The 15654-nt window shown below is 41.6% G+C and overlaps 1 protein-coding gene across 4 annotated transcripts in view; it reads right to left on the minus strand.

The window, feature by feature from the left end:
• Positions 1 to 1601: 1601 nt before the first annotated feature.
• The window catches only part of BTBD1 (BTB domain containing 1), a 39252-nt gene continuing 25199 nt past the window's right edge, over positions 1602 to 15654 (minus strand). For 2 of the 4 annotated variants that reach the window (XM_088472841.1, XM_088472838.1), the window contains 4 exons: positions 7527 to 7719; positions 6814 to 6901; positions 3933 to 4079; positions 1602 to 3849 (listed from right to left, as the gene is read on the minus strand). In XM_088472841.1, coding sequence (XP_088328967.1) covers positions 3691 to 3849; positions 3933 to 4079; positions 6814 to 6901; positions 7527 to 7719 — 587 coding nt within the window. In that variant the 3' untranslated portion in view covers positions 1602 to 3690. The remainder of the gene's footprint in view (positions 3850 to 3932; positions 4080 to 6813; positions 6902 to 7526; positions 7720 to 15654) is intronic. The other 2 variants (XM_088472840.1, XM_088472839.1) reach the window with 2 other exon arrangements.

Raw genomic sequence — 15654 nt, forward strand, 5'->3', positions numbered from 1 at the left:
TGCGTTCAATTCATTTTTATTTTTTTTAAGTCAATGAAATTAATTCTTGTACAAATAAAATGTTCTTCTGTGTTTTTGTCCAGTGCCATCTACAGTCATACAAATTGTACATCATCCATTTTATGTGGCAGTGGCTTTCTGGGCGTCCTCCCTCTGATATCGAACTCTGACAAATGTGCAGCAATGATTTTCTGAGTTCAGGTGATACTACTGTCTATGTTGATCTGATACAATTTGACATCTCTGTGTATTTAAGCAGGAAATGTAAATGGCAATACTATTCAAAGCAAGACATGCCAAATTTACCACAGGCAATGCTAAGTAGCAAGAGGTTTCATTGACCTCCAAACACCTCTGATATTACAAACTCTTTCCCATTGATTAAAATGTACCAACTAAAGAGTACAATGGAGATGTTGCCCTGAGCAACCAATTCCAGCTATCATTAGAATGTATTATATATAGATGATAGCAAGAATCTGATTTGTTGCTCTGGTCAATATCTCCACTTGTCCTCCTTAGAAAGTTTAAGAAATCTCCCCCATAGAGAGATGATATACAGGATCTACCGAGACTATTTGTCCTCTCCTGATGCCAAGCTGTTGACATAACAATTTCATCTGTTTAAAATGTCCTATTATACAAGCCTTTTTATAGCACTCTTTGGCATTGTTATTACATAAAAGGTTTGGGAGGCAGGTAAAACATTATGCATGTTGGAATTGATTAACTTTTTACTCTTGTCCCGTGGATAGGCTACGAATATATTGGCTATACCTGTAACTGACTCCAAAATATTTTAAAAGCGCACTCCTCATTCTGTGCAAAGTAGCGCATTTTACAATATTGGAGAACTCCATATACCTTGATTTTTTTCATGCAAATTAGATTGGATGGAGGTGACATCACTTGGGTAGTGCGGGGGTTGTCGCCGCACCGGGCGACACCAATATTGCAGAGCAGCGGTGAAAGATGACGCACTTATGAGTGCATCACCCACACTGTGCCGGAAGGCTGGGGGCTGCCCAGCAGCTCCCAGAGCGTTGGGCAAGCCCCAAGTGTGATGAGAACGGGGACATGACATGCGTTCACGCCTCTAAAACATCATACACCAGAGGATATGGCATCGCGGACACAAGGCCATGCCCCCTTTCACGTGCACACTCTGAAAGTGTACGCGAGGAGTTGCACTGGGTGACACTAACTCTAGTGACGCCACTGCTCCCTACATACAGCCTCTAGTCAGAGCCGGCCCGTCCGTTACGCGAACTACGCAGCTGCATGGAGCGCCAGCCAGCAGAGGGCGGCGGTCCCCAGCGCCACAGTCCTGCCCGCACCCTAGTGCCGCCGCCACACTCCTCCTCCTCTCCCCACCCCCCTTCGCTGCCGCCACACTCCCCCCAACCCTGGCCGCGACAGCCGGAGCTCACTGCTGAGCTCCAGCTCCCCCCCAACGGGCACGATGGGAGAAACGTCATGACGTCTCTCCCATAGTTCCGATGAGCGGCGGACGCCGGAGCTCACACCTGACCTCCGGCGTCCGGCTGCCCCTGCGGGCACTATGGGAGAGACGTCATGACATCTCTCCCATAGTTCCGAGGAGAGGCCGACGGCAGCGGACGTAGGATCGGGCTAAAGGTAAGTATTGTGGGGGGGGGGGGGTTGTGTGTGGGCGTGGCACATTAACGGGGCATTACTACTGGGGGCACACTAGCGGGGACATTACTACTGGGGGAACACTAATGGGGCATTACTACTGGGGGCACACTAACGGGGAATTACTACTGGGGGCACACTAACGGGGGCATTACTACTGGGGGCACTAACGGGGCATTACTACTGGGGGCACACTAACAGGGGGCATCACTACTGGGGTCACACTCACAGGGGGCATTACTACTGGGGGCACACTTAGGAGGGGGCATTACTACTGGGGGCACACTAACAGGGGTATTACTACTGTGAGCACACTTACAGGGGACCACTACTGGGGGCACTATATAAAGGGCTATACTGGGGGTACTGCATAGGGGGGGAAATACAACTTGGGCCACTATTTAAAGGGCACTGCATAAGGGGTACCACTATTGGGGGCAATGCATGGGGGGGACTATACTGGGGGCACTATATAAGGGGCACTGCACAGGGGGGACCACTACTGGGGGCACTGCATATGGGGGATCACTACTGGGGGCACTACTGGAGTCCAGCATAAGGGGGACCTCTCCTGGGGCACAAGGGGGACTACTACTGGGGGACTGCATAATGGGGACCACTCCTGGGGCACAAGGGGCACTGAACAGGGGGACAACTACTGGGGGCACTGTGTAAGGGGCACTACTGGAGTCCTGCATAAGGGGGACCTCTCCTGGGGCACAAGGGTCACTGCATAGGGAGAACCACTACAAGGGGCACTGCATAGGGATGACTACTTCTATGGGCACAATATAAGGGGCACTAGTGGGGGACTGCATAAGGGGGGCCACTCCTGGGGCACAAACGGTACTGCACAGGGGGAACAACTACTGGGGGCACTGTATAAGGGGCACTGCATAGGGGGGATCACTACTGGGGGCCTGCAGAATGGCGACCACTACTGGGGGCAATGTATAAGGGGCACTACTTGGGGCCTGCATAAGAGGGACCACTACTGGGGGACATTGCATACTGGGGGTACTTTATAAGGGACACTACTGGGGGGATTGCATTAAGGTGCATATGGAATGGAAATCACTGTTCCCAGAGTGACGACAAAGGGGTGTGTGTCATGGTTATGGCTTTTTCCATGAGACCATGGCCCCTTAATTTGTTTGGGCATGCGCAAAAATATGCCTGGGGGCGCCAAAAAATATACTCGCTTACCAAAAAATTGTATTTGTCTTTTTCTCAGCTTGGCAATCTTCTTCACAGAAATAAAATAGAGCATGGGGGACATGTTTAGTTAAATCTAAACTATTCATATTTTATATCATATAAGCATACAGTACATACCCATTGGTGATTTATATGATTTTTTTAAATTCAGATTTAATTCATATACATTTATATTAATTCACTCATTTAAAAGAAATTAGCTTCAGTAACCCTCGGGGGTTAGGGGTCCTGAAGCTTCATTAGTTTCACAGTAGATCTGCCTCTGAGCTGACCTGCCACTGTAAAACCCCATGACTTGCGAGTTTAGCATTGTAATACAAAGCAACATTAAAAAAAATAACTCCAATAAAAATAAAATGTGTATTTAATATATCAACCAAATATTAAAGGTTTAGGTTTAGATGCCATATTAAATACAACAAAGATAACAGCGCTAAGATCTAGGCAATTTGCACAAAATAGGAAATATTTAATAGCAATTGCAGAAAAACATGTAAATGAATAGGATCAATATAGACCTATGAGAATAAAAAGCATCATCCAATCCACCATTCAAAGGGCTAGTCCATGGGTGCTCAGGAGCTTAATTGTAATCCAATAGTATCAGTGCTCAAATGCTGTATTAATAGTCCAAGCCAAATAATTACCAGGTCCAATGTCCAATAGGAATATGGGGTCCTAATTAGCAGTGCCTGCAGGCTTCTGCATAAGTCCGGTCCCCCGGGCACAGGTATGGCGATGAGCTGGTACAGCTGGATGGCCACGTAGGTAAACCATGCGACTGGCACTTAGGTTTAGATGCCATATTAAAGACTGTCATGTGTAGAATATTATTTCTGGTATCTGTCCATCTTCCACGGAAGTGCCATTGTTGTTACCAGGAGAACTGAAGAAATTAAAGCACGTTTGACTGGATGTTGGAAGTTCATGAATCACCTTCTTTAGTCCTTTTGTGCCATAATGAGAATCCGGTCCCTTTTATAAAGAAGCAAAATAGCAGATAAAGTACAATAAATAAGACGAAAAAACACAGGACTCCTATAAGTATACTTGCTCACCTTCAATGTTGCACATGCTGTGTAGTAGACATCTGGCAAAATTTCTACAGGCTCCTTGAACCTAACCCGAAATATGTTAGCTGTTCCATCGCAGCTAAATCCAGTATCGTTCTGTCCCACTGTTTGATTCTTTTCATATTCAATAATCTGCAATGATGTATAAGATATGACTTATATGTTGTTAAAAGAATGATTTACTTGTGTAACTGTAATTTGTACCACGGAATGGACAAGCTTCAGCTTCAAGATTATTTTCAATAATAGTCACAAAGTGCTCATTATTATGGACTTTTAAAATGTTTCCGCAGAACAACTATTACAATGGCCTTCACAACTAAAAGTTTAAGTTATCTTCCAACATTACAGATTTTCTGTTCTTAATTGGAGTACAATAAAAATTGCTGAACAGTATTTAGATTTTAATAGCTTTGAATGAGTGTAGTAGGTATTACCGCCGGCAAGGGTGAAAATTCTGATCGTCCCTAAGGTATCGCTAACTTAATTCTACCACCTAACCCCAACCCTCCCTTAGGGGTGCCTAACCCTAACCTACCCCCCAAGTGACTAACCCTAATCCCCCCTCTAAGTGCTTAAACCTACCCCCCCTCCCCCGCTGCCTAAACCTAAGTCCCCCGGGGGGGTGCCTAACCCTAAGTCCCCCCCGGGGGTGCCTAACCATAACCCCCCTTCCCCTAGCCTAAACCTAACCCTCCCGGGGAGTGCCTAACCCTAAGTCCCCCCGGGAGCCCTAAACCTAACCCTCCCCCGCGGCTGCCCGCGCCTGGTGCCCGGCTTACCTTTGTTCGGTTTGCGGGCGTTGGTCTTCCGGCGTCTGGTTAAGGACAGGCGTTGAGTTTTCGACGCCTGTCATTAGTACCACGCCGGGATTAGAAAGTCTGGAAGCCGGCAGTCGGCATTTAGACCGTCGGCTTCCAAACTACATCCCCTTTGAATGGGTGTGATATGTATTACCGCCGGCCGCATGACACAGGAGGAAATCCCGATCATCCCTAGGTAAGTATTTACTAACCTAACCTAACCCCCCTAACCCTAACCCCCCTTAGGGGTGCCTAACCCTAACCTCCCCCCTGTGCCTAAACCTAACCCCCCCTTCCCCGCTGCCTAAACCTAAGTCCCCTGGGAGGTTGCCTAGCCCTAACCTTCCCCCGGGGGTGCCTAACCCTAAGTCCCCCCCCGGGAGCCCTAAACCTAACCCTACCCCCCCCCCCCCCCCCGCAGCTGTCTGCTGCGGCGCCCGGCACCCGCTTCGATCGGGATGCCGGGTGGCGGTCTCCAGATGTCACGCAAATGACAGGCGTCTAGATTTAGACGCCTGTCATTCATCCCTAGTCGGGATAAAGCAGTCTGGAAGCTGGCGGTCGGCATTTAGACTGTCGGGTTCCAGACTACATCCCCCTTTGAATGTATGTTTTTCAGCAGCAGCCTTGAACTGGCTGTGGTGTTAAAAGATGGTCCACCAATAACCTGCAAACCTAAGTGAGCGCCATGACATGAATGACACAGAGGACACTGTAAATTACATTTACAGTATATCATCTTAGTGGGTCAAGAAAATAACATAAAATCTATATACAATATGTTATTGTACACACAGAGGGCCTGATTCAGAGCCGGACGCTCTGACCAGAGCGCTCGCTCTGAATCAGGGCCCTCCTACATGAAAATGGAGCGTCCTCCTGGACGCTCGCATAGCTGTGGGTGACCACCCACAGCTTATGCGAGCGTCCATGATGATGGTCGCGATGGTCATGACCATCGCGACCATCGGGCTTGCGACGGAGACCCTGCGGTAGGGTCTCGCTGCCGCAAGCCCTGGAGTGATTTTGGCTCTATCAGAGCCAAAATCACTCCCACTGACATCACTAGTGATGTCAGTGGGGCCGGCTTCAGACGGTAGGCGTTCCCATAGGAACGCCTCCGTCTGGCAGCCACGCCCCCGGCATGCCCACCAAAGGGGGCGTGCTGTCAATCAACATCGACAGCATGCCCCCTTTGGTGCGAGAGCCGGATCGACGGAGAGCCCGTCGCTAGCCGGGTCTCGCGCGTGCGCACAACGGAGCTCCCTCCGTCGTGCGCATGCGCAGTAGGGCACCATCGACCCGCTTGCGAGCGTCCTGCGCTCGCGAGCGGGTCTGAATGACCCCCAGAGCTCGCAATGCTATCTATGCAGAGAAGCCCCTCTGGCTAGGAATTTCTGATGGCTCCTTACTTCCATTTCAATAGTTGTCTACTTCCAGTAGATTCCCGAGTTTCAGGAAGACTACCTGGTCTCTAGGGAGACTAGACCTCCCTCCTACCACCCACTTTCTAGTGAAGTTGGTGGGGCCTTGAGATCAAAATTCACTATTGTGCAGCAGAGATGTTAGAACCATAATAACTCAAAAAGCATCATCACGCTTTCATCATTTATCCCTTTGGATCTCCCAGAGGGAATTTACCAGAGGGAGGTCCAAATTACCAGTAACTTTGCCCCTTTTCTGGTTCTGCCTTCCCATTTGCTACTATATTCTCATTTTGACTATAAAGAAGGAGATTCCCTGCCCATGTCCATCACTGGGAGAGTAATGAATAGGTCATTATTAAAATACCTTTTTATCTTTAATTTACAGCTATTTCCAATACAAAAAAATTTATTAGATGTTTCAATAACACTAGTGTGGTTTATGTGGGGATGACAAGCCAATGTAATTGTATAAAGCAGCCCTTCAGCCTACCTTACTGACAGTCCCTCATTTATCCATCTATAGAATTATATAACTCTTGTTACAACGATTGGCCTAGTATAAATGTATGGAAACATAACCTGTGCAGCACTGGAACATTTTAGACTCCTTTATACATAGTTAGAACTAGTATGTACCTGTATATTGACCTGGTAATCTGTGGGTCCATGTATAGAGCCATAAAGTCCAAAACCGACTATAGATATACTTCTACTTACTGTAAATCTAGAGGGGATAAAGTTAGAATCATAAACATATAGATGTGTATAATACACACAAATATTCAGCAATGGTCACCAAGTGTGGTAGACAATTGAAGAACCAGAGGTCATTATCAAATGTAAATCACTAGATTCTATACATGGTGCTACAAAGTATGGCAAAGCCCTATTGTACGCAGTGCCAAGCATAACAATAAACTGCTGACATCTGTGAGATATGAGGCTCTGCCCTGCATATTAGCATGTATTAGCACCCTAGATATAATCAATGAACCAACGAAACTCTAATATTCTTGCCTTATGGATAGTTTTTCCATATCTTGTGGGTAATACCTAGTGTTACCTAGAGTATGCCAAGTCACATTTATGTTACTAAATGCTAATATGCAGTGCCTCGTGGCTCAATGCGGTTACAATTTTGTAAGGAATTGATAGACTGAATAGTGATTTAGCACACAAGCTGAATGACTTCACTGTGAATAGGCCTGGTATGCTTTATGGGCAGAATGAGTCTATTATATTATGCGGAACTGTCATTATTGTGTATTATTAATAATAGGGCATATATGTTTCTATTTAATTATGACTGTGTTATACATCTGAGGAACTGTAACTATCTGTGTCATCACCTGACCCTGTCACTTGTTCCACTGTAGCCCCAGCGACTCTCCACTTGCTGGAACCTGGCGATGCTGCATTCTTTCCCCCTGAGGCAGCACCGCGGCCGGTCGGTATAGTCTACGCGAGGCTTAGGGTTCACTGTAAAATGCAGAAAGAGGTTTACCACTTCCCGATCTGACAAAATTCCAGACTGGGCGGGACCTGCCAGACAAAAACAAATATAGGAATGTCTCTAGGGATTAGATGCTTCTATATCATTTTGATGTGTTGATCAGCCATGTTTTCCCTGGCGATACTGATTGTGAAACGTGAAAACATAAATGCAGCCATTTTAGTCATTTAGAAATTGCTGTGCTGAAGGAAAATGTGTTGCCTGTTTCACAAGATTCATACTCTGAGAACTATATAACAAGCTTGAAATATGTCTCTAATGATGTATCTAAGATACAGAGGACCTCATTCAGAGTCGGTCATACGGGAAAAGGGGCCGGATATTCAAATGATTTTCTCGCAAGTTGCGTCCCTAAGTTCGGATCGGTAGTTGGCCGACCAGGGGGAGGAAGCGGTCGGAAGACAAAAAAATACGCCCCCATCTCGTACGCATTGCACGTCATCTCCGGGCATATAAGGATTAATCGAGACCATCGGGAACCATCGGAACTGGACGTAGAGCTTAAGGTTGACCATACCCTCTCTTAAGCTCTACGATCATGTCAGTGTAAAAACCTCCCATGTCACATGTGCCATGACGCTACTTTGTTAATTATGCACTCCCATAATCCGTATGCACTCCAATAAAACACCGTTCGCATAATGAGGCACGCCTGCGTTCGGATCTCCACTCCCCAGTTTTCAAGCACCTTCCCCTGTTACCACCCACAAACGCCTCATTCTGCCACTCAAACTACCGACCTGGCTGTGTTCAAGGAGAGAGAAATTTCTGATCGTAGCGGCTAGTTTGCGCACGCGCATTCCGAACTTTACGCATGCGCAGTATAGCGAACATCGGTGGCGTACGACCGTGCGGCCGCTTCGACCGACTCTGAATGAGGTCCAGAATCTCCCTGGTGATGATGTCTCTGGGTTTTCTAGAAACTTGAAATACATCCTGGACTGTGTAATAAAGTAGGAAATGGGCATCCAAATGTACACTGTATCCTTTTCATGTTTGTGATTTGTGTTTCTCTCAGCCCCTGAAGAAGACAGTTTAAATAACAGTGACTAAGAACAATAAAGCCAGTAGGCATGACACAGCCATAACATGCTGCATTACAACCTAGGAATACTATTTTACCAACATGCCCACTAGTGGCAACCGCAACCCCATTGTACTCCTAGGCTCCTCTGTTCCTCTCATAGCCCCAGCAGAAACTGGCAGAGCTCCAGCTAAGCATCAGGGACACATTAATATATGTTCCTAGGGGGTAATGCAGCCTTAACACCTCCTGCCTTTACATTTGAAGGATTACTATTACTTATGTTGCAGTTGCTACTTTTTAGATGTGAAACGTTAAATATTTACAAGAATGTGTGTAAAGCTTTGCTATTGTAGCATACTATGGATGTGCCTTTGCCAATAAAGAAGGGAATTTATGTTTTTATTCCCTGCCTATATGTGTGAATGGCATAAATCAGGTATAAAGTGACTGTGTCACTAGTGCGTATACATTTGTAGATAAATGTAAATATACAAAGTAGACATTATCTCTGCACACTATTAAGGGGCACATCCACTAGACGACTAGTGAAGGACTGAATGATATCGTTATCGTTCAGTCGTTCATTAAACTGTGCAGTGCCTACACTGAATGATATATCTGTCGTTATCGGCAGATTGACAGGCATGTTCGGGGGATGATTGATGTCGGAAACGGCCAGTGGGAGCGCGCATTGCTGGTCGTTTCTGACACTCTAGTGCACAATTAATGGATGACTGATTGATATCGATGTCGTTATCGTTCAGTCGTTCATTAATATCTGCTAGTGGATGTGCGCCTTTACCCAGAAGTTTTATTCATTTTATAGATACACTTTCTTTTCTTTTTATTAATGATCACCTATGGAATCATTAGCAACCAGCAAATCAACTTGTCAAAGCTGACAATTGCAAAAAGAAAGGGATTTAAACAAATGCGATCCAAATTAAATGGTGCAGCACTGGAACTATGGTGATTATCACAAATCACCCCACCCCAATGGCAACACAAAAAGAGATGTTCCTATGCGCTCCAAATCGGAATAACTCTTATAGAATATTCACAATGTCCCTGACATTGAAGTCCATAAAAATGAAGCACTTGTAATGTTACTGTGCAAAAAATCCACTGATATATATAGGTGGCCAAAATATCCAACTGTGAAAATATGTAGATCCAAATCCTCAAAAATAATCAGTTACCATAGGTCTTTTACTCCAGTAATCTTTGTATATATTCCTTAAGGGTGGTTTCTCTTTAACGTGCTGGCATGTAAGATAAGAAAGAGAATTGCCACCATAGCATAAAATCTTTCAAATTTTATTAGAATATATAAATAGACAAATGGAAGCGTACCTTTGTGACCTTTTGAGAAAGGTACACGTTTAACATATATAGGGGTATTATTGTGCTCCCCCTAAAGAGCGTTATCTTCCTGGTCAGCGTGCGCTCCCAATATATAATCAACGCTTTTCAACCGCAGTGTGGGTCTTTATCAAGGTGTACATAAAACTGGAGTGACTAGGTATTTATAAGATAAGAAAGCCCGCCTTATGTGTAAATTGTTATTATTCAATTTATGGAGCTGTCTGTCATCCTGTTGGTGCTGATCAGCGGTAATCCCCGCTACATAGAGCGTTCCACGTGACTTACACTGTTATGCGGAAGCGCCCTGATTCCGGCGCTGGTGTGTCACGTGATGCGTTCCACGTGTGTTACCTTCCGCATCACGTGATGCGACTATGTGTTCTACACGCTGAGGAGGGGCTCAGCATTGCATTTCCGCATCACGTGGTGCTGCTTTGCGCTCCACATATCCAGCGGCAGTTGGACATTACTCTGCTGCTGGTAAATTGATTGAATTAGCACAGCACCGCGATCTGGGTTCAATCAATGTCCCAATGGGCCTCATATAATAGTCTATAAAGTGTGTTATGGTCAATCAGTAATGGGAACATTGCTACTGGAACCTGCAATTATGCTGCACATGAGAAGAATTTACATAAATAATTTTACAACAAAAAACTTATAATAATACATATAAAAAACTAATGGTAATGCATATAAAAACCAGACAGTAAAATACTAAAAATATGACAATATAACTCTAAAATCGTACATAAGAGTTAGATCAATACAGGACAATATTTTGGGTTAAAATTAATATCCCAATAAGCCTCATCTTGTGGTATATAAGGTGTGTTTAAGATCAATATGCAATGGGAACACTGTCATTAGAATCTACAACTACCTGATATTACATATATCCACAAGGAAATTTTTTTTCATAAATCGGTTTGCAATTAAAAATAATAATAGCAATACATGTCCATGCCGGACAGTAAAAACCTTAAAAATATCACAGTATTATATTTAAAATCGTTCTAAAAACAGATATGATAACATAAAATCATAAAAAACCATAAAAGAAATCGTGTGATATTAAAAAACATTGAAGGGACCTACGTGATAGTTTTTCATAGGAACCACTTGAGCTCAAAATCTATGTTTAACCCATGGGGTTCTAATGTTTTTGCATCATAAATATATTTCATTTCTGCTTTCGCTAAGAATGTTTCGATTCCCTTAGTACGCCAGTTCCCTTCTACTTTTTTGATGCCTGTAATTAATCTTATTTCACTGACTGAGTTGTTGTGTTTTTCATGAAAGTGATTAGAGAGGGCATGGTTCGTTACTCCTCTCCTTATATTACGTAAGTGCTCACCCCATCTTTCCTTAAGTTTCCTTGAAGTTTTGCCTATATATTGTAAACCACAACTGCATTCAATCAAGTAAATACAATTTTTATTGTTACAGGTCATAAATTCTTGTATACTAAAATTGTTAGAATTAGATTTAGATTCAAACATTTCCATCTTCGGTTTTTGTTTGGTGTGTGTAATGCAGGCTATGCAAGAGCCACATCTGTGGAAGCCCTTTGTTTTAATCCTTCCAGTTCTTTTTTCCGGTATGGCGCTTTTTACTAGCCTATTTTTAATATTAGGAGCCCGTCTATATGTAAAAATTGGTTTCTTGGGTATCACATCCTTTAATATGGGGTCTTGTAGGAGAAGAAACCAATTTTTCCTAATTATATTCTCCATCGTTTTATATTGGTCATGAAACGTGGTTGTGAAAGTTATAGGTTTTTTTTCTTCATTATTTTTTTCTTTATAAGTCAGGAGTTCATTTTGTGATATACCTTCCATCTCCTTTATAACTTTCTCTATGTTTTCGTTATCATATCCTTTGTTTACAAATTTATTTAGCAAACTATTTGTTTCCTCTAGGAAATTTTTTATCATCCGTGCAATTCCTCCGAATACGTTGGACTTGGCTTTTCGGGATATTCCTTAACCATTTAGGGTGATGGTGACTTTTTTTATTTATGTACGAATTGCTGTCTGTGGGTTTATTATAATTTTTTGTCTCTATTCCCTTATCTGTGCAATAAATGACTAAATCCAGGAAATTTACCTCTTTTTTACTGATGTTAAAAGTGAGATGGATGTTAAATTCATTATTGTTTAGAGTTTCACAGAATTTCTTTAGATCACCTTCATCACCTTTCCAAATGAAAAATATGTCATCTATGTATCTGATCCACACAATGATGTTATCTATAGATGAATTATTTTCCCAAATATTCAAATCCTCCCATAATGCCATGAATAAATTCACATACGATGGTGCCACGCGACTTCCCATCGCGGTTCCCTTCCTCTGTATGTAGTATTGTCCATCGAACCAAAAAAAGTTATTATTAAGAATAAAGTCAAGTGAATCCTTAATAAAATCAATTTTATCTTCATTAAAATCATTAGGATTTTTTCTCAATGCGTGTTCTACAGCTTTAATGCCTAATTCATGATCAATAACAGTATATAGTGCTGTGACATCCGCCGTGATTAAAAAGCACTATTGGGGTATGGGAGTTTGTTTAAGAATTCTAATGGTGTCTATAGTGTCCTTTATGTACGATTTTATCTTTAAAACTTCCGGTTGTAATTTAAAATCAATAAAATGTGCGAGATTTGAGGTAATAGAGTCAGTGCCTGCTATGATAGGCCTTCCAGGGGGGTTTATGGGAACTTTATGTACTTTTGGCAGTATGTATATTACTGGCAGAACAGGATGTTCTTTAATCAAGTATTCTTTTTCTTGTTTATTTAAAATCTCTTTTTCCTCATATCGAGAAACCAAATTAATGAAACTTTTCTCAATCCGTTCTGTCGGGTTTCCCCTTAGTAAAGTATATGTCTCTCTATCTCTTAATTGTTTGGATATCTCCTCATTATACTTGTCGGTATCCATAATAACTATCCCCCCCCCCTTTATCTGCCGGTTTTATGGTAATATTTCTGTTTTTCTCCAATTCCTGTGGCGCTTTGGATTCCATCTGTGATAAATTGTGCTTTGTATTATTGTTGGTAGGAACATTTCTTTTTGTTTTGCCATTGTTGGGGTGATTTGTGATAATCACCATAGTTCCAGTGCTGCACCATTTAATTTGGATCGCATTTGTTTAAATCCCTCTCTTTTTGCATATATTTGTATCACATCTGACAAATGCAGACCATGTTGGGATATAGAGATAAGAGAAAAATGCTTGTAAATGCTGTTTTTGATATGGTAAATAGTGAGAACGATAGTATAGAAGTAATGGATGAGGATGTAAATAGTATGATGATCAAACTAGAAAAATCACTCATACAGGAAAGTAAAGTATGGTGGGAAATTGCCACACTTGAAAGATACATGGCAGATAATTTGATTACTAAGGGATTGCAAATCAAGAAGCCATGTACATTTCAAAGTGAAAATGTTGAATTCAGTCAGGAATGGGAATTAATATTAAGGAAATGTTCTATCTCCCTTATGGAATTAATTATTAAAGAAAGGAAAACCAAACTTTCCAATAGTGAGAAAGAAATTGACGAGTTCTCCTCACTTATTAATCCTTTTAGGGCAACAAAGGAATGCAAAGAAATGGAGAAAGAAATGGAATGTAGAGTAATGAAAAAAGAAAAAGAGATCATTAGTAGGAAGCAGAGAAAATATTTAAGAGATAAAAGAGATGAATCTAGAATTGATGAAATAGAAAATCTAGACATTAGTTTCTATCCCGAACAGGAAACAATTAATGAATGTCCGATTCACACACCAGAAACACACAATCTCATACGGACCAATAGAACTCCTAGAAACAGGACAAGGAACCAATATAGACCAGAAAACAGATACCACTACCATAGAAGGGATTATACACCAAAAGTATATCTAGAAAATAATAGAAGAGATAGATATAAATATGATAAAGAAAGACAACTTGATTATGGTAATGGCAATAGAAAGTATAGGAAAGACTCCACAGAATGGGATAAAGTAAGACAAAAACATAGGATACCGTTCAAACAACGCACAACATATCAAATACCCACTCAAAACAGATTTAGAACATTAGAAGAAGGGGTTTTTCTGGAGAGAGACAGGGGGAGACGGAAACAATACTGAAAAATAAACTAAGGAAAAAACGTGTCCACAGGGGAAAAAGAGGAGGGAATAAAAGAAAAAAACCTAAGGAATCCCAAAAAGATAAAACTTTGTTGGAGAAAAATGATGACGACCAATTTACAAAAATTTTTAACCTTAGTTCCTACATATTAAAAAAAGATGAAATCACTCTGTTACAAAAGGGCCTGAAATTTGCTCCGGTTAATAAAATGAATAAATTTAGCACATACATCGACATTCAAAAGTTTACTAGAAATTTATCCCTGAAAAAATATTTTATTAATCAAAATAAAGACACGGAACACCCGAATAATGTAAATACAACTAATCAGTTCAAACCTAAATCCAAATTTAACCCAACATTTAACAGGGGATGTTTCCTCGAAAGCTTTAATAAAATTGTATGTGCAGAAGTAGAAAAATTAGGAACCAACAATAATACAAAGCACAATTTATCACAGATGGAATCTAAAGCGCTACAGGAATTGGAGAAAAACAGAAATATTACCATAAAACCGGCAGATAAAGGGGGGGGATAGTTATTATGGATACCGACAAGTATAATGAGGAGATATCCAAACAATTAAGAGATAGAGAGACATACACTTTACTAAGGGGAAACCCGACAGAACGGATTGAGAAAAGTTTCATTAATTTGGTTTCTCGATATGAGGAAAAAGGGATTTTAAATAAACAAGAAAAAGAATACTTGATTAAAGAACATCCTGTTCTGCCAGTAATATACATACTGCCAAAAGTACATAAAGATCCCATAAACCCCCCTGGAAGGCCTATCATAGCAGGCACTGACTCTATTACCTCAAATCTCGCACATTTTATTGATTTTAAATTTCAACCGGAAGTTTTAAAGATAAAATCGTACATAAAGGACACTATAGACACCATTAGAATTCTTAAACAAACTCCCATACCCCAATAGTGCTTTTTAATCACGGCGGATGTCACAGCACTATATACTGTTATTGATCATGAATTAGGCATTAAAGCTGTAGAACACGCATTGAGAAAAAATCCTAATGATTTTAATGAAGATAAAATTGATTTTATTAAGGATTCACTTGACTTTATTCTTAATAATAACTTTTTTTGGTTCGATGGACAATACTACATACAGAGGAAGGGAACCGCGATGGGAAGTCGCGTGGCACCATCGTATGTGAATTTATTCATGGCATTATGGGAGGATTTGAATATTTGGGAAAATAATTCATCTATAGATAACATCATTGTGTGGATCAGATACATAGATGACATATTTTTCATTTGGAAAGGTGATGAAGGTGATCTAAAGAAATTCTGTGAAACTCTAAACAATAATGAATTTAACATCCATCTCACTTTTAACATCAGTAAAAAAGAGGTAAATTTCCTGGATTTAGTCATTTATTGCACAGATAAGGGAATA

The sequence above is a fragment of the Taudactylus pleione genome, unplaced genomic scaffold (assembly GCF_031769625.1).
Source record: "Taudactylus pleione unplaced genomic scaffold, aTauple2 ptg000129l, whole genome shotgun sequence".
In the NCBI taxonomy this organism is placed as follows: domain Eukaryota; kingdom Metazoa; phylum Chordata; class Amphibia; order Anura; family Myobatrachidae; genus Taudactylus; species Taudactylus pleione.